This window comes from Vigna radiata, chromosome 5, assembly GCF_000741045.1.
Source record: "Vigna radiata var. radiata cultivar VC1973A chromosome 5, Vradiata_ver6, whole genome shotgun sequence".
In the NCBI taxonomy this organism is placed as follows: Eukaryota; Viridiplantae; Streptophyta; class Magnoliopsida; order Fabales; family Fabaceae; genus Vigna; species Vigna radiata.
The window spans coordinates 10,617,578-10,640,542 of record NC_028355.1 but is presented as its reverse complement, the minus strand read 5'-3'; the positions used below and the strand labels follow the sequence as shown (position 1 = coordinate 10,640,542).

Genomic DNA, 22,965 nt, shown 5'->3' with positions numbered 1-22,965 from the left:
TCGTAATAAACTTCTCCGAAAATGCCTATCCTATACGTAGGTTAATATGTCAATTCTGAGTCGAAGATTTAGAAATCTCAAACTACGAGGCAAGTACTTTGTATGTGACATCTTATATTGCTACTTTCTCCTGTATGCATCATTTCCACCTTTCTGCATCATTGATCATGTGGCAATTCTGAACCTTAGAATAATAGACCTTTCAGACTTTTATCAGAATGAACAAGTGAAATCGCAGCATCATAAATTAGTTTGAAATAAAAAAATTTAAATTAGGATACATTAAAAGTATATATGTTTGGTAAATACATAATAAGGACATCAGATGCAATGTTTCTCACACTCTTTCTTGAATGTTTGCAACATCTTTTTTAATATTCTTTGACTCTGATATTAACTGAAATTTGTTAGGACTCAAAACAACACGGGATCTCCATTTTTTTTTATATCACAAGTATCACTCCTAAGTCCTGAGTCTCAACAAATTCTAGCCAAGAGTGAAGAGCGTGCTAAAACAAGTGTGTTGAAGAATATGTTCCTGTTATTTCTCATATGCTACAATTTACAATTACTACTGTGAAAGCCAAATTACTAGTGGCATCTGAGTGGCTCCAGTGAACTGATGAGGTAGAGGCAGAGACAGAGACATCAATAGTGTGCAGCCTAAGGGAAATGTGGCTCATCAAACTCGGATCCGTTTGACATCACTTTCAGGGACACTGATATCAAGCCTATCTCCACTGCTCGAACTAGCAGTTTGTCCTGAGACCTGTCAAATCATACATATTGGTGACATAATAAGCTTTTCTAATCTTCAACGGCATAGCTTTCATTCAGATGGCATTACCCTTGGTCACGGTCATACACTTTCAAAAAATTTGAAATCATCTTAGAAAAATGGGTCTAGACTCTCTTAGGCTATCATGTAACTTTTGCTAGAGTAAAATAAATTGGACCTTATATTATAGGTCAAGAAGTGTTTAGGATTTATTTTGGACCTTGTATTTTGGACAAGAGTAGACATCCCACCATTGTGTGGCCATGTGCCATACTTTCATTGGAGAGGGTTTCCATAGATAGTGGCCACATGTCACTTTAGGAATAGAGAGGATTCTCCATAGATAATGACCACATGTCCTTTTCATATTGGAGAGAATTTTTGTTTGTCTCCAAGTTAGGTCAAGGTAGTATTTTTAAAGTTTTGCTTCTATATTTTAGAGACACCTTTAGCCTATAAATAAAGGTATCTCCACCCTTGTATTCTCACTTTAAGATTAGTAATGAAATGTTGTGTTTAATGATAGTCTTCCTCCTAAAGCTAGGATGGACCAAAGCTAGAAGAGAAGCCATGGTGATGGTGCAAAGGATGAATGGTGCTGGTGGGTTTTAGAAGAGAGGCTCACAGCCTTGGTGTTTTAATGGTGATAGGGTGGTGTTTGTATGGTGCTCTTAGAGAGATTAGGCCAAATCTTAAAGGAATGTGGCTAGAAGAGACCTCATGGAATGCTCTAGCCTTACTCTAGAGACTAATAGAATTGCTCAATATTTTGGTAGCATTTCATTACTAATCTCAAAGTGAGAATACAAAGGTGGAGACACCTCTATTTATAGGTTAAAGGTGTCTCCAAAATGTAAAAGAATCTCAAATTTAGAAGGAATATTATTTCTTTCTTATTCACATTCTAAGGTTATTAACCTCTATAAATATACATGGGTTAGCTGCATATTTTAGGAAATGCAGCTGTTAATTCTAAGAATCAGATCCCTATGATTACAGGATCAACCAACATAAATAAACCTAATAAATGCAGCACATAACTGTTGCATAAATACAGTCCATCAAATATAAAAACATCCTAAAATATATCATGACAATTACTACCACGTCAATCATGGTTTTTGACACTCCCCCTCAAGCTGGTGAATAGGTGTTTTCCATTCCCAGCTTGGATATAATTCCTTCAAATTTACTGCAGTTCAGGCCCTTGGTGAGGATGTCNGCAAGTTGGTTCTGAGTGGACACATATGGTGTGCAAATCATGCCACTNTCAAGTTTTTCCTTGATAAAGTGTCTATCGACTTCAATATGTTTAGTCCTATCATGTTGAATCGGGTTGTGAGCTATGCTAATTGCAGATTTATTGTCGCAATATAACNTCATAGGTTCGTCCCACTTTATCTTCAAGTCTTCCAATATAATCTTCAGCCATAGAAGTTCACATATTCCGTGGGCCATTGCAATAAATTCTGCTTCAACACTTGATCTACTACACTCTGTTTTTTACTCTTCCAAGTGACTAAGTTTCCACCGAGGAAGGTGCAGTATCCCGTGGTTGACCTTCTATCTACAACTGACCCTGCATAGTCCGCATCTGTATATGCTTCAAGACTTACACTCTTGTTCCGCTTGAACAAAATTCCTCTTCCGGAGGTTCCTTTTAAGTACTGAACAATCCTAAGGGCAGCTTGTAGATGAGCTTCCTTTGGTTGGTGCATAAATTGGCTGATTAGACTTACAGCAAAAGCAATGTCTGGTCTAGTATGAGATAAGTAAATAAGTCTGCCCACAAGTCTTTGATACATTTCCTTGTCCACCGCAATATCCTCCTCCATACTTCCCAATTTTATATTTGGATCAACTGGAGTACTTGCTGGTCTGCAGTCTGTCTTTCCTATTTCTTTGAGCAGATCAGTAATATACTTTTGTTGAGATATGAAGATCCCTTTCTTGGAATGAGCCACTTCAATTCCCAAAAAATATTTAAGTCTCCCTAGCGTCTTGATCTCAAATTCAGTGGCAAGACACTCACTTAACACTTGTTGTTCCTGCTTGTCATCCCCACTTACTATAATATCATCTACATACACTAATAAAAGTGTTACTCCCCCTGAAACTGAATGTTTGATAAATAATGTGTGATCTCCTTGGCTCTGTTTGTAGCCCAGACCTGTCATGACCTTGGTAAATCTTCCAAACCATGTTCTTGGAGATTGTTTCAGTCCATATAGAGCCTTTCTTAGTTTGCAAACCGTTCCAACAGCAACCCGACCATTGTAACCAGGGGGCAATTCCATGTATATTTCTTCTTCAAGATCTCCATGCAAAAAGGCATTCTTCACATCAAATTGTTGCAGATCCCAATCATTATTAGCTGCCAATGACAATATTACTCTGACCGAGTTCATCTTAGCAACCGGGGCAAATGTCTCCAAGTAATCAACTTCATAGGTTTAAGTGAAGCCTTTAGCTACCAACCTTGCCTTGTGACGTTCAATGGTCCCATCGGCCCTATACTTTATTGTATATACCCACTTACATCCAACTGGTTTTTTTCCAGGAGGTAGAGTGACAAGTTCCCAGGTTCTATTTTTGTTTAACGCATCCATTTCCACATCCATGGCATGTTTCCATTTCTTGTCAGACAATGCTTCAGATACAGAGGAAGGTGTGTGTGTGGAGTTGAGGTTAGTGAGAAAAGTTCTATGGGTAGGAGAGAATTTTTCAAAGGATAAAAAATTTGACAGTGGGTAAAGTGGTTGTTTGGTGCATGTTCTAGTTCCCTTTCTAAGGGCAATGGGCAGGTCCAGAGTTTGGTCCACCTGTACTTCTAGATTTTCAGACAAAAGCTCATTAGAATCACTTAAATTTATAGGATTTGAAGGTGTTACCTCATGCAGTGACGGTGGGTTGGATTCTTGGACATTGCCGGATCCTGGAATGGCCTTTTCTTTCCTTGAATATACCAGATTTTTCCCAAACTTTCCTCCTCCATCAGGTGCAGGTGCAGGCTGTTTTGCTGGTTCAGGTGCAGGTGCAGGAGGCTGTTTTTCTGGTTCAGGTGCAGGAGGTCTCATTGGTTCAGGTGCAGCATGCTCAATGCTTCCCTCAGTTTCAGGGTCAATTTCTGGGCCAATTTCAGGTCCAAACGTCATATTTGGGAACATGAGAGTCTCATCTTCCTCCCTTACATTCTCTCCCTGAAGATGAGGCTGTTTAAAGTAGCTTTCTTGTTCGTTGAAGGTGACATCTCTTGACACAATCTTTTTGAGGGGTTGAAAACATTTGTACCCTTTTTGTGTGGTAGAGTACCCTAAGAAGACACACTTGACAACCCTAGGATCCAACTTTCCCCTTTCATTACTATGAATATGCACAAAGGATACACACCCAAATATTCTAGGTTGAAGGTTATTTGTAGGATCTAAGTGTGGGTAGAACGAAGATAGAACTTCCATGGGACTTTTAGAGTTTAAAATTTTAGTGGGTAACCTATTAATTAGATAGGTGGCAGTAAGAAAGGCTTCCCCCAAAATCTCTTAGGAACATGGTTTTGAAAAAGTAGAGCTCTAGTTTGATCTAATAGGTGCTCATTTTTCCTCTCTGCAATCCCATTCTGTTGAGGTGTGTTTACACATGAGGACTCATGGATTATCCCTTCCCTTTGGCAAAAAGAGTTTAGTACAAGGTTAAAGTAGTCCTTGGCATTGTCAGACCTAATTCTTTTGATACTGACCCCAAATTGANTTTTAATCATTGAGACAAATTGGATAAACATNGAGCTAACTTCAGATTTTTGTTTNANTAAAAACACCCAAGTCACCCGGGTACAATCATCAATGAATGTTAAAAACCATTTAGCACCTGAGATATTAGGAACATGGGCAGGACCCCATACATCAGTGTGAACAAGAGAAAACGGGAGAGAACTCATCTTATTGCTAATGGGAAAAGGTACACGCTTGTGTTTTGCAAACTCACACACCTCACAATGGAGACTCTCCACATCTAAATTTTTAAACAGGGAAGGAAACAACACTTTTATAACACGAAATGACGGATGTCCTAGCCGATAATGATGAAGTTGAGCTTTCTCTTTATTGGTCATTATGGATGTAGATATAAGACTCTTGGTAGGCAGATTAAGGTTCTCCATGTAATATAGGCCATTCCATTCTCTAGCATGTCCAATCGTCCTCCCCGAGTTCTTGTCCTGCAAGATACAAGCGTTGCTATAAAAGACAACATTACATGAAAGGTCTTTGGTAAGTTTTTGTATGGAAATCAGGTTGGTGTATAGTTTAGGGACATGAAGGACATTTTTTAAGGTCATGGATGGGCTTATTTGGACCTCTCCTTGTCCAAGGGTTCCATCTGCGGTAGAAATTTTCTTGTTGCTAGGACATGGGGAATACGTGCAAAAGTATTTGGGTAAGGGGGTCATATGGTCAGTGGCTCCAGAGTCTAATATCTAGTAATGTGTTAATGGTGTATCTGAAACATTGAGCCCAAACAGAAATGGAAACTTACCAGAGTATGTCAATGTACACGTACCTGTACTGGTGGGCTTCTCCAATTTACTAAGAATTGCTCTTACCCGTTCTATCTCTTCATGATTCAACTTTACAGATTCTTCACTTTGACCATTAGCAATGTATGCTTGCCCTTGCCCTCCTTTTTTGTATACGCCTCCTTTTTGCCCACATTCTCGGCTTGGGTTTTTTGGCCCCCATTCTCGGCTTGTGTTTTCTCCTTTCGATCCCCATTTTGAGATCTTTCCATCTTTCAGCCCCCATTCTCGGCTTGGAGGTTTTTCGTGTAATTTCCAACACTTTTCCCTTGTATGGCGTGGCTTATTACAATGAGTACACCAAACCTCCTCATGTTTCTTCTCCATATTGGGAACCCAGTTTTTTTTCTGGTTGGCAATCATGATTGTTCCTCCTTCAGCTATCATTATAGAATTTTCGGTGGTTGAGGTTTCCAGCATCAGCCCTCTCCTGCTTTCTTCACTCCGGATAATGGCCACCACTTCATTAAGCCCTGGAACTTTTTCTTTTCCCAGGATTTGGATTCGAACTTGGTCATATTCAGGGTTTAGGCCTACCAAAATATCATAGACCCTATCTTGTTCAATATACTCCTTTAGAATTGCTGAGTCTTCTGAGCATTTTGCTTTTATAACTCGATAGTGATCCAGTTCCATCCATAGAGACTTGAGTTGATTGGCATATTCTGTGACCGATTTATTTCCCTGTTTGGCAGCTACAGTCTTCACTTTTACATCATAAATTTGAGCAGCATCCTTGGCCTTAGAGTAAGTTTGTTCAGCTGCCTCCCAAATTTCCTTTGCTGATTTTAGAAACATACAGGTATCACTGATTTCTGGGACCATTGAATTCCATAGCCACGCCATGATCATGGAGTCTTCTTCATCCCATGATTTGAATTTGGGATCAGTCTCATCTGGTGCATCACCAATCAGGTGACTAATCTTCCCTTTACCTTTCAAGATGGTCTTAATGATTTAAGACCATTTGAGATAGTTCTTCCCATTTAACCTATAAGTGGAATGAATATTCTGCATTTCTCCAGTGGTTTGGGGACTGTCCCCAGTTTCCTGATTCACTACTTCAGCCATAACAAGGAGAAATCAAGGTGGAAGGAGTTACGCTGCAATGAAGGCTAGCTCTGGGGTGCAACAATAAAGGCTGCGATTTTAGGTTACAGATCACGCAGCAATGAAGGCTGCGGCTGCGGTTTAGCGGCACGGTCAGAGACTCCCAGGGATCGGGAGCTCTGATACCATCTCAAATTTAGAAGGAATATTATTTCTTTCTTATTCACATTCTGAGGTTATTAACCTCTATAAATATACATGGGTTAGCTGCATATTTTAGGAAATGCAGCTGTTAATTCTAAGAATCAGATCCCTATGATTACGGGATCAACCAACATAAATAAACCTAATAAATGCAGCACACAACTGTTGCATAAATACAGTCCATCAAATATAAAAACATCCTAAAATATATCACGACAATTACTACCACGTCAATCATGGTTTTTGACAGAAAAATCCTAAAAACACTACCTTGACCTAACTTGGAGATAGGCAAAAGTCCTCTTCAATATGAAGGCAGACATGAAGCTACTACTTACAGAGAATCTTCTCCATTCCTAGAGTGACATGTGGTCACCAATTATGGAAAATCCTCTCTAATGAGAGCATGACACATGACTAAACTCACATAGGTAGGACGTCCCACACTCTTGTCCACTAAGCTAGGTTAAAAACTTTGACTACTTGGTCAACCTAGCAAATGGACTTCCACTTTGGGTCAACATTGGGCCTTGACCTTTGTTGATCCAAATGATTCAAAAACCCTACACTGTTTGACCCAAAATACAAGGCCCAATTTATTCTACTCTACTGAAAGCTCCATGATGGCTCAAGAGAAAGTCTAGAACCATCTTCCACAAATGACTTCAACTTTTCTTAAAATTGCTTGACCATAGCCAGGGGGTATGCCATCACATTTGAAATCAATTTCTGCGTGAATAACATGGTTATAGACAACCGATCAGAAAGTTTAAGATGATACTACATATTTCAACAGACTATTATTTCCATGGATCATGCATTTGATTAGATGTCTGTCTAGATACTATGGTAATGCAATAATTACTCCTCATACCAAGTCAAAAGGACCAAGTCCACTCCTGTGTTTCTCGTAATCCTAACAGGTTGAAATGACCGTTTTCTTTCTAGCTTTCCTAAATCGTGAGCAAAGATGCATAGAAATACTAATCGTAACATATACAAGTCGCCTTTAAGCCCAGTTTAAACAAATAATGCATGCTGAAACATGATACTTACAGTTTCATCCGGAACAACTGCATATCTCACAGATAAGGAGGCACCGCTTTTCCCTATTTAAGGAGAAAACAACAGAGCTATCACGATGCCAGATTGCATTAAGAATGATTAAAAATAAAATATGTGAATCCAAATTACACTACCAAATGGTATCATCATTAATGACTGAAAAGGAACAATATTACTGATGAGTAATGAGCAGAACAAAGCACCTGACAAAAGATCTGTGTTAGAGGATTCTATATGCTGCCCAGAAGATCCATCCACACTCAAAGCTTCAATTATCTTTGGAGAATTCCTAAAAAGAAAAAATCATATCAAGACAAGTAATCAAATGCACAAATTAATCAAAACAACGTTTCCAATTAATAAAGTAGATTAGCTATATAACTTATTATTCTTAGATGAACATGGTCATAATTGCCACCAAAACTAATGACTTTTTCCAGGGTGAATAAAAGATACACAAAGCCATATTGAAAATAAATAATTTGATTTAAAATGAATAGGGCACCAAGAGGGAACCAAGGTGGTGCATGTAGCAATATGAAGCTCTATTCTGATAGTTAACAAAGATAACCTATACAGCTACATTATACAAGCTAGTTTTTGAGTTCTCAACCGCAGTCAGAATTAGACCATCCACTTCACAGGAGTCATTACACGCCCAATATGTCAATCGAAATGATTTCAGAACCAAGATCATTGATGCAAAATCTAACAGATTAAAAAGAGCAGCCATTACAAATTTGATGATATCAGACCCTACTTCCAGTTGATCTATAGAATGACTTTAAAAGTTTCATTAAAATAATTAATTTGTTTCAGATCAAAGGTCTTGTTTGACGAAATTAGTTAGGAAATTAACAAGCCACTTAGAGTCAGCTGGTAATAAGTTGAGTCATTTGCATACTAGAGGTTCAAACCTCAGTGCAGTCATAACCCCAAAAACAACTCGACACTACCAACAAAAAATTGTTTCTCCTATCAAGCATACTTCTATGACCAGAGTAAGAATATCTGTTATGTGCCTTCAGCAATCATATGAAGAGAAAAAAATTCAGGAAAAGATGAATGCATGCCTGACAATCCTAACAAGTTTATTCAGGTTGTACATGCAATTACCGGTCAATGGTATCCCCATGCCCAAGTTGGCCATTTGTTCCTCTTCCCCAAGAATATACGTTGTTCTTGTCAGTTACAGCAATTGTGTGCCTCCACCCACATGAGATCTGGACTATTTTCTGCCATGTAAAACCAAAAGTGTGGAGAAAAAAGAAATGATAAAGAATAGTCAGTGGATTATTTAAAGAAAGACATTGACGGTAAGATACAAACTTTGAAACATTCCAAATGAAAGAAAGAAAGGGAAGAATACAGTTTCAAGTACCTGATCATGGGGAAACTTCACTTGTACAGGTGAGCAGCGATCAACATTGTCATCGACTCCAACCTGTCCAAACTACAATTGAAGGAAAATAGGTAACAATTTCCCAAACACGTCAGTAATAAAACACTTGTTATTGTGCAGAAAGAGAATGGAGCCTTATACAATTTTTGTATATAGTGGAATATTTAGTTCTCCGACACATAAATGTGCACTCTTTAAGCAGACACCTAATATATCCTCTGCTGTGTTCATAAATAACAAGTAAACTGGATCAGAAACTCAAGAAAGGAAAGAACCCACAAATACGGATTCTGAAAAATTTGTATAGATGTTTCAAAAGTTCACAGATAAACCACTGGCACTTCGAGGGTCCAGAAAGCCTCCCCTAATCAACTAATTTTCTCATACCGCCAAGACCCCAAAACACACCTATATATCCCTCTATATATATATATGCAAGCTTCCCAACACAACAACAAAGTTAACTACTAACATATTTTGCAGCTGTTTGAATTAAAACAATCAGCTGTATTTTTCCTTTTTCCCATGTTTCTTCTTTCATAGAACTTTGTAATAGGAGGTCATGCCTTAACATTATAATACTGTCACATGAACAAGGGAGTATATAAGTTTACTGCAAACCTTATTCCAACCCCATCCATAGAGTAGTCCAGTAGATGTAAGTGCCATACTATGCCTCCAACCACCTGATACCTGAAGAAAGCCCAAGCCAAGTCAAGAGACAAACAAGAAAACTATATATCTAACAACAAATATGCTATTGCTCCCAGTGTGCAGGGTTTCTGGGTAGGACAAGATTTTGTTAGAACAAATTTTTCTTGTCCTTAGCAAACACACAACACATGGTGGAACCCATAGATGAGAAGTATTTCCAATCCTTTCCCTAAGAGAGAAAAATCAACATTTAAAAAGTAGGACAGGAGGAAGATACAAGCGACTAAAATAGCATAGCAAAGCGATATGCCAATGCATCCAAATAATACAAGAAATTGCTATGAAAACACCAACTCAGCATAAAATTAAAGGACTAACCTGACAGATTAACTCGTCACTCAGGGCTTGAAGCTTGTGAGGCACTAGAGAATCCTCAAAATTTCCATGACCTAACTGGCCATATTTGCTCCACCCATATGTGTATAAGCCACCAGAAGATGAAACAGATATTGTATGCCGCCAACCACAAGCAACCATGACCATCTTGTCACACTGTAATGTAAACGACAAAGAATTGGGCAAGGGGAGTAAAATACGTAACTTCTCCATCCATTAGTATGTATGCATATACACCAATTGTACATGAATCTTAACAACATTATCCAGACAAATCACACAGAAAATCAAAAACCTGGAAATGCTGCTGCTTCTATTAAACAGCAAGAAAACTTTTCATAAATTAAAAAATATAAAATCATATACATTCCATTAACACGTATTCCTTTATGATTAGCGTCTAAACAGGAAAGGTAATATGATACCAGACTGAGGACATACATCAATAGAAGAAACTTTCTCAGGAATCCAGCGATCATTTCTATCTCCCAACCCCAAATTTCCATATCGGCCCCAACCCCATCCATACAGTTCTCCGTTTTCAGTAATAGCTACACTGTGTTCTGCGCCTGCAGCAACCATTTTGATAGGTATTTCCTACAATATAAAAAATTACATGAGCAAATAATTAGTGGGATAATTCTTTGATGTATTGTAACTATCAATGTTTCATAAATAAATAATATCTTAGCATTAATTTCATGACTAGAGTACTGCTTTTGTTTTGTTGTTGATCTAGCTGTTTTTCCCTTCCATTTGTTTAAAGGAGGTGATACTTCTGAAATGAAAAACTGTTGATGTTCTCCCAGAAGATCGGAATTAGAAGATTGGTAGATAAAATTATCTACCTTTCAGTTTTCAGATTTATTACCGAAAGAAAAAGAACAAGGCTAGAGAAGTTGATAGAGAATAATGGGGGAAGAGGCGTTAGGCAGTTATAACCGTATTAGTAGTATTATTAGTTTGGGTGGGAATTAAAACTCCTATATAAGAGCAGAGGGGGGTGAGGATATTTTACGTTTTGGAATTATTAGAGTGTGTAGACAGGATCACGTTTATCCTGTGGAGAGAGAATTTGACTCTCTTGAAGGTTGTTACAGTTATGGAGCGGCTATATTGAATAGAGAATATACAGATTATACTCTTTTTCTGGTGTATACATGTGCGTGAGTGCATTACAGATAGGTTTCCCAATCCAGGAACCTATCAATTTGGTCCGACCTGCCGGATCACTGAGAGACAGGAGTGAGATGGAGGAAAAATTAAGTGCGCTAGAAGGAAGGTTGGAGGGGAGGATGAATGTGCTGGAGGGACGAATGGAGACGATGGAGACGACTGTGGATGCGTTGAAGGCGGAGATGATGGGCTTACGGCAAGAAATTAGGGAATTCATGCGAATATTTGGCGGACGAACCGTCGAGGGTCATCAGGAGGGCAGTCAGGATTTAGTGAACGACGACAGAGGAGGACGAAGAGAAGGTGTCGATGCGGAATTGGGCCCGGATCGGAGTGACGCACAACCTAACTGGGTGAAGAGGATTGAGTTACCAACCTTCGAAGGAATCGATCCGCTAGGGTGGATTTCTCGCACGGAAAAATTTTTCGTGAGCCAGAAGGTGATGGAAAGGAAAAACTCCGACTGGTGTATGTCTGCATGGAAGGGAGTATGAGTTATAGGGTCCGCTTCTGGAAAGAGAAAACTCGGATGCCCACATGGGAAGGTTTGCGGGAAGCTCTAGTAAGGAGGTTTGGAGGTCGCGACAGAGGAGCAGTGTTTGAGAGGCCAGCGGTGGTCAAACAGAAGAGCACCGTCGATGAGTACACCCAGGACTTTGAAATGTTGGTGGCGCAAACGAAGGGCATGACGAAGGATCAGCTCCTCGGATATTTGTTTGTGGGTCTGCAAGGTGAAGTCAGAAGTCATATTTGTTCGCATAAGCCCCGGGATTTATTAAAGGGGATGGAGGTTGCGCGAGACGTGGAGGAGGCGAGTCGAGGCGCGCGGACGGCAAGAGGAACTGGAGACAAGGCTAGAGAAGTTGATAGAGAATAATGGGGAAGAGGCGTCAGGCAGTTATAACCGTATCAATAGTATTATTAGTTTGGGTGGGAATTAAAGCTCCTATATAAGAGCAGAGGGGGGTGAGGATATTTTACATTTTGGAATTATTAGAGTGTGTAGACAGGATCACGTTTATCCTGTGGAGAGAGAATTTGGCTCTCTTGAAGGTTGTTACAGTTATGGAGCGGCTATACTGAATAGAGAATATACAGATTATACTCTTTTTCTGGTGTATACGTGTGCGTGAGTGCATTGCAGATAGGTTTCCCAATCCAGGAACCTATCAGAAGTGGTAGAAGTAAACATCAAAACTACTACTATTTAACCTATGAAGTTGAAGGGAGAGAATGGGGGCAACAAAGTTAACAAGAGCAATGAAAAACATTATGGATTTGAATTAAATGATACAGTAGGAAATTGGTTAGTGGAGTGAATAGGGATCGTATTATGAAAGATACTTGACACATGATGAATTGAGGGTATGATTCTGCATGATTGTGGGCGAGGGGAAATGTTAGAAAGAGGAGAAGATGGAGAGAAGAGTAAGGAACAATTGGGAGGATGCTTTGGGCAGTCTAAGGCCTGGAAGGGCTGATACATATGTTCAGGCTAGAGTGTTATAGAAGAACAAGAAAAAGAACTGGTAAATAGTGAGAAAAAAGAAATAGTAGTGTTGTTGAGTACGTAGTTGAATAACAAGTGGAAAAAGGAGAGAATTTTCCTTCCAAGTCTTTACTCCTTCAACAAATGGATTCCAAAAGACTAGTCCTCTCTTCTTCCCTTTACCCGTTCAAGCTACACCCCTGTTCTTATTACTCCCAACTCTGAACCACTTAACTTAACAAATTTAATTGTCTTATTCCATCTAACTAATCTAATTATTTTCTCTCGCTTCTTGGCTTTTTTTATTCTTTTGTCCTGAGTCTCATCAGATGTAGAGAGACTGCATACTTTTTAAATTGATTCAAAGAGAGGTTAGATGAGTAGTAATTAAATATATGGTAGAAGTAACCTATCATTGTGTGTTCATTCTTGATAACTTGTTCCTAGACTTTAATTTAACACAGATAACCTTGATGAATGTCTTTGAAATAGGTACCTGAAATGTCTGAATCTTTTGTGGAACAAGAGAATCTTCTGTGGTACCAAGTCCAAGTTGACCATTTTGATTCCTCCCCCAACTTCAATAAGAGAGAAAAAATACACAAGAGTTATAGATAAAGTGAAAATAAAACAACCAAATTTGTGATGATCGAGATGACAGCTGGCTAGCACATCAGGGTACAGCCTTTAAAAAAAAAAAAAAAAAACTAGTCATCAGTCTCACAGAATAAAACAAGGATTTCTATACGTATTTGTACCTTTTAAAAAAGGAATGTAAATTAAACAGTGAGTGTAGCAGGTAGTAACAAGTAAGAATTCAACCTTGAGAACTAAAAAACCTGATGCCCGTACCACCTTCAAGGAACTAGGTCGAGGTTTGTCTGGAAGAGGCTATTTACAGTTTATTTAGACTTACCTTATGACATAAACACTTGTCTTAAGCATTTGGAAGAGCTTATGAAAATAACTTATGATATGCCCATAAATTGTTTAGCTCCAACATAACGTGAGAAAAGAGCTCCACACTATTATTTTCAACTATAAATACAACTTTATGTATGTTTATAAAGTTGTTTAACCAAAAAAGCCCCTAATCCATAAAGGTAGTGTTTGCATACGAAGTCCATACAGTTTACTCCGGTAATTAAAATTCTATTTGAAATTCTTTCAGTGAACTCAGAAGACAAAAGAATGAAATTAAAAATATCAGACATAGGAATCAGAAAGCATTACAAAACTGCACTCAACATACACAACCAGGAATAGTAATTAGTATATGCATAAAAAAACTGTCAGAACAGAGAGAGTGCTAAAATTTTGTTCGAGAAATACAAACCTCTGAACCTCGCCTTCCATGGTAACTGCCAGACAATGACTATCCCCACATGCAATTTGCTTTATCCTTAGACCTTGTAATGCTACAATAGGCTGAGGAATGAGCAAATCACTAGAATTACCATGACCCAACCTTCCAAAATCACCCCTAGAAAAACCAGACGTGATCTGCTTGAGTATTTAAGAATAACAAAGATAACCATATCCAAAACACTATTATGCATAAGAACAAAAAAAAATATTATAAATAGAAGGGTGTTAACAGCATGTAAACTTGAATCCATCTTCCATGGAAAATTATAAAGAGACCGCCTAAACTTAGAAAAAATTGTCTTTTAATAATCAACTAACCAAAAATAATAAAAAAAGTGGCATCCCCATGTACTGAGAAAGAACAAGTCACAAATGCAGAGATATGACAAAGAAAGACAACGGATACTAATTTAATCTTAAAATAAAACCCATCTCTTTCAAAATATTAACTTTATGACAACCAATACAACTCACAACTATACGTAATATAAAAGTCTTGAAAGAAAGAACGGGGTAAACCGACATTTTTAATCTTATAGTAACTATTAAAGACCAATGATAGGTCAAGTAACACCATTTGAGGCTGAAACTAATCCCACATCAAAGGATCCACAAATAAACAAGATTGATCCCATAATAAGAAACAACGGAGAAGCAAGAAAGAGTGCATTAATGAGTATATTAAAGAGAAGAAGTGAAAAGGACGAATTGCAGACCATCCCCAACTATAGAGTTCATTCCGTGACTCGGAGTAGGCAAGAGTGTGATCAGCTCCACAGGCAATGGAATCTATTTCTCGAGCATCCAATGCACTGAGCTGCGTAGGCAAAGGCCTATCGTCGGTGTCACCATGGCCTAACTGTCCATCCTCTCCGCGACCCCACGAGCACACAACACTCCCAGCTGCACAGGATCAAACCAAAACCAATCCACACATAAACACAAAGAAAAAGTCAAATGAAAAAAAGAAAGGGATTCCATCTCATCCCACTCAAGTGTTGACTCAATCATAAAGTAATTCAGAGTGCAAGCATGATAATGAATTGAAAAGTGTTGTTGTGGAAAGAAATAGAAAGGCGAGGGAGAAGGAGATTACAGAGAAGAGCGACGGAGTGGCTGGCGCCGGCGGAGATGAGGAGGACGCGAGAGGGAGGAGAAGTAGCGGCGGTGGATTGGGATTGCGTCATGAGAGTTTTGAATGAGTGACAGGTGTTGGTGTGTGGTTGAATGAGGGGAAATGAGTGAGGAGAAGAAAAAGCAAGGAAAGGAGTTTACAACATTGATGGGACCAGTGGAAGAGAGAGGGTGAAGAAGAGGAAAAGAAATAAAACAAGGTACAATCAGGTGAGAGAATGGAGAAACCAAAGCAGAGAATTGAATGTGTTGTGGGACCCACGTGTAAGTGTGCCTGTCAGCACGGCCAACCATTTTTTTTATAATAATCTCACAAACAACTTTTTTTTTTTACAACATTTTAACACGTGTCATGAATTGGCTATACTGTTATTTATGTTTAGTTAAAATATTTTTTTTCTCAAATTTGGTTGTTAATATTCGATATAATACCTATTTTTTTTTACTGTTCATTTAAAATTCGTAATTTGTGTTTAATTTAGTCATTTTAATAAACTCTATAAATTATAAACAAGGACTAAATTGAACATAAATTATGTTCTGTAGGACTATATTGAACAGAGAAATGGATTAAATTGAAAACAAATTATGTTTTTTAAGACTACATTGAATAAAAAAATAAAATTGAGACCATTTCGAATATTTCTAACCAAAAGTGGGAATAAAAAAGGTATTATACCTTATGTTTATTATTATTTTATTTGTGAAGTAATTTTGGATCAATAACAAAATGACACATAAATGATGTTAAAATATTGTCAAAAAAATATTATTAAATATTTTTTTTTCTCACTTTCTTTCTTCCATTTTGGTTACCGCTATTGTGTTCTGTGTGCTCACCACTCTCCTACCTCTCTATCCCCTTCTTTCCTTCGTACCCTTTCACAAGCATATTATGTTAGATATCATGTACTTCAACCTAAAGAATTTAAGTCTTCCTTTGAATAAGAGATTTTTTTATTTATATAAAAAATTTCTTTCAAAGTCTTTCAAGGTGATTTCAAGAGATTCCGGATAAAAAATAAATAAAGAAACGAATAAATGTGGTTTGGAGAAGTTTTTTATTTTCCTATCTCCTAAATTTAAGGCAGCAAGGTTGTGTCTTTTTTTATATTATTCTAAGTTGGTTAATAAGTTCGTTTTAAAGATCATTGATATATTTTCACCTGTATCAGAGGTATTTCTTTGTACATATCTGGTCTGAACTGATAGAGATATTAATTTGTTCAAATAGTCATTTGTTAACTATTTTAATTTGAGACTAAATATGTTTTTCTTCTTTAATTTTGATTAGTTTTTGTAAGAAGTTTTGATATATTTTAATTTTCAAATTTTAAAAATAAATTAATATAATTTTTTTAATTTAATTAAGTTAATTTTGTATTTATTAAACATGTTTCTTAAATGATATTAAAGTGAAAACATGTCCAACGGTATAAACCACTTAAATACTGATACAAAATGTATTTGATTTAAAAAAGCTTAATTACTTTAGGTTTATTCGTTAGGTTAAATATATATATATATATATATATATATATATATATATATATATATATATATTATATTTAATTTTGTATGATCTTATAAAATAAATATTTGAATTGATAGGTATTTTAAAATAATGAAAATAAATGTTTTAAAGTTAAATAATTTAATAATATAAATAGAAATTCTTAAATTTATCTCATTATCAAAAACATATTTATCATCTTTTTAGAAATTTTTCTCTTAACTTTATCTACATTCTCTCTTTAATTTCTAACGCCTAGATCATTTATTTGACGATCAGAAGGTGTCTAAGTGATCACGGTGGAGAATCCTTCATTCTTATTCGATCATTTTTTCCTATAGAGCAAGTAAGTTTTTACTCCTTTTTTCTTTAATTCTCCCGTTAAATTCATGCGTAGGAATTCTCTTCGCATGTGTTAAGTTTGTTTTCTACCTATCTCTTTGTCGATCAGAGGTTCTAAGGACTTGCTCTGATCATGTTCTTGTGGTTCATAGGTTTTTCTAGAGTTTTTTTAGCTCGAAGCAAGAGCGGTGAGTGTGCTTAGTGGGGAAGCTCCTTTAAAGGTAAGGGAAGCTAGTTTTGTTCTATGTTAATTTATAAATTATGAGTTAATAGTATTTAGAATGTGTATTTTGTAGATATTTGATGTTTATGCTAGAAATACTAGTTAATAAGAATTGTTGTTGTTGAGTAAGTGAATTTGATCATATGATGATTGTTGGTATTGAGTAATTATGTGTGTAGTTCCAATTGTATGAAGAATTATTATGTTGAGTTGGTAGGTGGTGTGAATTTGGTTTAAATATGAAAGAGAAGTGAACTAGGTTGAGCTGTCAGTGTTCTTAGTCAAAGTATGAGATTTTGGTGTGTGAATTGTTGAACTAAAGGTTAAACAGAATATATTCAATTTAGAGTATGTTTAGAGGTGATTTGAGACTGGTTAGAGTGGTTAATTAAATTGAAATTTGGTCTAGATAAGATTGGTAGTATTTTGGTAATGTTTTAGGTTAGTTTTAAGTGTATTTTGAGGGTTTGAACTAGTGAAATTTTGAATCATAGGTTATGTATCAAAATGGAAGGTTTAGAGGTTTTTGGTAAGTCAATTATGACATGTTAGAGTCACTAAGCTATTTAAAAATGAACTAAAATAGGTAGATTTCAACTTTGGTCTTTAAGTTAAGAGTTTAGTTATTTTTTAGTGGATGCATTGTTATAAACAGTAGATTATTAGTTTAAGATAGGTTATACACGATTGGTTAGGTTTAAAATAGTTTATAATTCCATTTAGAAGTGTTAGAAGTTGGTAAAAATGATTAGAATAGGTAATGGGTGGGTTAAGAGTGCTAATTTTGCAGTTTTCGTGATGTAGAGTTATGTAGTCCGGCTGAGTGAGTATATTGTGCTAGCAAGGCAAGTTTAGAGGATTTCTGGCAGTGGCTTTTAGGGGTTGAGCGAGCCAGCTCACTTAACTTAGGGAGCTCTCTGTTTTGCTCTCGCTTGGCAAGCAGAATTGGCTAGCTGGACGAGAGTAAAGGATTTTTGGCAGTGAGTTTCGTAGCTGGGCAATCTAGCTCGCTTAGCTTGGGAGAGTCATTGTTTTGCGAGCGAACAAAAACTATTAGTTGGGCGAGTGAGTCTGCGTTCTTGGGTGTTTTGAACATCTTCTTTTATGTGTATAGTTTTAAATACTATAATGTTTTGTGGTATTGTCTATGATAAGGTTTGGGTTATATGTTGAATGGAATGATGTTTAAAAGGAGTTCAAAATTCTTTTAAATGGTTATGTGTGTAAGAATATGTATTGATATAGGAAGCTAGTAATTAGAGGTTATTCTAACACTTTCAATAACCTCTAGTCTCAAGAAGAGAATGATGATTTTGTGGTGGAGAGTAGTAGAAGGTTTGATGAATCATTAATTTGTCTTACTCACTTAGTTTTTTGCATCAAATTTAATTAGTGAATTATGTTTAAATGTCCATTATTATCTCAATTTTTTTATTTGGGCTTAATTTGACTAATAATTCATATTTTAATTAATTTAATTATTTGAGCTTAATTATTTCCATTATTATTTTTAGGACAATTTATGGACTTTTATTTTGGGACTTAAAGAGAGTTGTCATGTCAACGACCATTTTCCACCTCAGCGTTTTATGTTTATTTAGTTGTAATTTCATTTTTATATACATTTTGTAATGTTGGGCCAAACTTTTGACTTATTGGGCCCATTTTTGGTAAATTAGGAGAGACCCAAATTGTGGGATGACTTGTTGGCCTAGGGTTTAGTGCCCAACAACCTCTCTATTCATTTACAACTTCAAAAATGTAGAAACATTATTCCATTGATGGCTTGGACGTGAACAAGGCTTGTGCTAGGTTTTATTTTCGTTTTTTGTCTTTCAGTTTGGATCTTTACGTTTTCTATCTTTCAGATTCTATCTTTTCGTTTTGTATTTCATTTTGGTGTTTCGAATTTCATTTGAAATTTCGTTTCAGGTTTTATTCTCGCATTCCAGTTTTATAGCATTTTCGTTTTTACAGTTTTAATCTCGTTTTTCAATTTTAATCTTGTTTTCCAATTTCATGTTTTGCATTTCGCATTTTCTTTGCTACGATGTTTTCGAATTCATTTTGTTGTTTCCATTTCATTTTGATGATAACTTGAATCTGTTTGGTTGGATATTGGTGAGATTGCAATGTTTCCATGAGATTACTACACATTGTCATTGCGATTCTGCTTCTCATACCTTGCATAATGCTTAATCTGCTTTATGCTTACAGTACACGCTTAGTTGCCTAATTCATGTTTAATCTTCGCTTAATTGATTAATCTGTGTGTGCAGAATTGATTATACATATGCATTGCATTTGCTTAATTCACATTTTTGAAGACCGGATTAATCTTCACTTAGTTGGTTAATTCGTGTTGGATTAAGGGTAAGAGGAGTGCACTAGTGCAAAAATAGCATTTAACATCACGTGTTTAACGTCTAACGAAAGAAAATCCAACATAAAAAATGACCGGTGGTAGTTTTATAAATAAAACGTCATTATAGACGTCGTCTCCCCCATGATCAGATGTCAAATGGTTTGTGAACAAAACTGAAAAGTTATTATTTTATTGCCTTTAGATGTCGGCTACAATACCCCTGACGTCTAATCTCATTTTAAGGCCAATATTTTTTTTTCCGAATTAGACGTCGGCTCCCCTAGTCCAGATTTCAAATCCTCTGCAAAATCAAATTTGAAAGGACACTTTTTCAGACATTAAACGTCGCACATAGAAGGTGATGAGCTGCTCCAGCGGATGAGATGCAGAAGCCGTGATTCTGCAGCAGTTTGTTCCAGTAGTGTTGATAATGGATGCAAGGTGAAGTAGATGTGTGGTTGAAGATCTATGTAGAAGGAGATCTAGCTTCAGACGGCTTCCATGAACTGGAAGAAAGCTAGGAGATAGAGTGAAGATCAGCGAAGATGACTTTGGCAGAGGATCTCTCGGTTGAGAAGAATGAATCAGCAAAGAAGAAAATTCTCATTGATATCCAAAGTAACTGATACATGTGCTAACAATGGAATTTATAGCATTGCCTAGGATCTACGTGTGGTGTAGATGAAAACCAAGAAATGTGGATCAGCTTCCACGTGGCAATGCATGAATTCCGTGATCAGCTTCCAGAAACGTTTTTAACATGTGCTGGAAAATGATTTCTGCCATGGTGTATTTAGCAAAGGTGAGGGGTGCTTCCAGCAATTTTATTCTTCATTTAGGACAGATTTACCCTTCTCCTTATGATGGGTCATGCTTCTAGTGATGGGTCCATGATGGGCTTGGACCCAAGTCATCAGAAGGGGTTGACGTCTAATACACATTAAACATCAGATCCCCTTCCCCAGATGTCAATAAGCTGCGACAATACCTCAAAGTAACGCCAAAATGGATTTTCTTTGCAATTAGACGTTGGTGGTGGAGACTGATGTCAAATGCCCTTTTAAACCCCAGAATGTGAGCCTCACTTTCTTTTGCATTTTTGTTTGAGTTTTCATTTCGTTCGCATTCGTCATTGTTGATGCAAGGTATGTTTGATTGATTTTCTTCAAGTTAGTTTATTTGGCATCGATTAACTTTAGTTTTGACCGATTAAATTTTATTTGCATCGATTAAATTTCGTTTGCACCGATTAATTTTGGCTTATGATGTAGTTTTTTTGCACGAGTTGACGGATCTCGACGACACATTGAATGGTCATTATCCATTGCTTGAAACTTATAGTATGTACAATTTTATGATGTGCTGGAATCATTTTTCGATATTTCAAGTGTGGTAATATTGTAAAAAAAATTTAAAAAAGAAATGGACGTTGGTTTAGGGGGTCCGATGTCACAATTGACATCCAGGAAGGAGATCCGACATCAAAATTGATGTCTCCCAATAAGACGTCGATATGGATTGGACGTGGAATGTCAAAAATAATAGATGTCAAAAGCCTTTTTTGCAGTAGTGGTGGATAATAATTGCTAATTAGGGATTGGAAGCAATGTAATTGAACAAGTGACCAACTATTTTTAATTTGTGTTTAATTTACATTAATTACTCTGTTAATTCCAATTCGTAATTTGTTTAATCTCCCCCCATTACGTGTTTCATCTTATGACAAAACAAAAATTTGGTCCTTGAGAGACTGCCTAAGAGTCATTCCTTATTAATCTTGGAGTGTGGCGAAGCGTTGTTGAGGATGTTGTTGTTGTTATACCACCTCAAAGGCATAGTCTCTATAGTTCGATATCAATATATGTATCCAGATGGTCAGTTTAGAGTTAGATGATGATATGTGTCTGAATACTCTTTGATGATTGTTAATTGGATTATTTAATGATGGCAATGTGTATTCTTTAATAAACTAGCTTACCATTTTCTTTTTACTTGTTTTGTTTGTCTCTTAGGTTGTAATGATCACTACTATAATGTAAGCATATAAAGACCTATCTCTGGATCATATGTTAGGTGGTGGTGGTAGAGCAGAAGACCAGTCTTAGGCTTCTTAATTGTCGATGTTGTGTATATGTTCATATTTGTGTATAATTTATCTTGACAAACTTCTACCTATGTTCTATCACTAGTGAAAAAATACTGTTTAACGTCGGTTATTTTGGGCTTTTAACGTCAGATCCCAAACCGACGTCTAAAGTGGGTGACGTTAATGGAACGTCGGAACCAATAGGTCAGACGTCTATATAGACGTCGGACTATATAGGTCAGACGTCTATATAGACTTCGGACTCAACAGGTCAGATGTCTAAAATGATGTCGTATTTGATAAGATCTTTCTCCGCTTGAGGCCTCTTGAGTTGCTCCTGGCTCATGGTGATTCGAGTTTACAACTTTATATTTTTGTTGAAGAGAATGTATTGTACGTTTTTCTTTGTATTGGATGGTTTTAATAATGTAGTGGAGGGGATTGGAGGAGTGCAAAACGCTAGAAATCGCCGCCCAAGAACGTTGCCTAAGTATACGAGCAAAACTGCACAAACCTCAACGAAAACGCATTTTATTCGGTTCAAATGAAAGATAATTCATCAAATAGTAATGTAATAGGAGTAAAATTAATTTTAAACAGTGCAAAAGTGAGAAAATGAACCTGAAAAACGTAGCTCGTGGAAAGAAAACGCGAGGAAGATGATGAACAATGAGTGCGCGTAATTGCTACCTCGCGTTCACAGTGCTTTAATGCAGACGTTTAGAAGTCAGTTCCCCCATAACAGACGTCTGTAGAAGTCGGTTCCTCTAACAACAGACGTCTAAAGTGCTTTAGAAGTCGGAGTGGCAGGATCAGACGTCGAAATGGAGTCACAAAGTGACTTTTTAAATTTCCGGACTGAGTATTTAGAAGTCGGTTCCCGCCATAACAAATGTCTAAAGTCAAAAAGTGACTTTTTAGATTTTTGGGCTGAGGATTTAGAAGTCGGTTCCCCCACAACAGACGTCTAAATGACTTTAGAAGTCGGACCCCCTCATAACCGACGTCTAAATAGTTGTTTTATTTACGAAAAATGCTACCGGTCATTTTTTACGTCTGATATTCGAGGATCAAACGTCTAAAGGATGACGTTAAAGACCTTTTTTGCAGTAGTGTATCTCTCAAATATAAAGAGTTGTGTTGAATAATA

General features: G+C 36.7%; 1 protein-coding gene across 1 annotated transcript; it reads right to left on the bottom strand.

The window, feature by feature from the left end:
* Positions 1 to 232: 232 nt before the first annotated feature.
* LOC106762120 (ultraviolet-B receptor UVR8) lies at positions 233 to 15,493 on the bottom strand. Its single transcript, XM_014645842.2, has 12 exons — positions 15,249 to 15,493; positions 14,869 to 15,055; positions 14,121 to 14,267; positions 13,281 to 13,362; positions 10,561 to 10,716; positions 10,102 to 10,275; positions 9,691 to 9,762; positions 9,049 to 9,120; positions 8,784 to 8,902; positions 7,871 to 7,956; positions 7,659 to 7,711; positions 233 to 769 (listed from the first exon to the last, which is right to left on the bottom strand). The coding sequence occupies exons 1-12, from the start codon at positions 15,337 to 15,339 to the stop codon at positions 683 to 685; spliced, it is 1,326 nt and encodes a 441-aa protein (XP_014501328.1). The 5' UTR covers positions 15,340 to 15,493; the 3' UTR covers positions 233 to 682.
* Between the last annotated feature and the right edge of the window lie 7,472 nt (positions 15,494 to 22,965).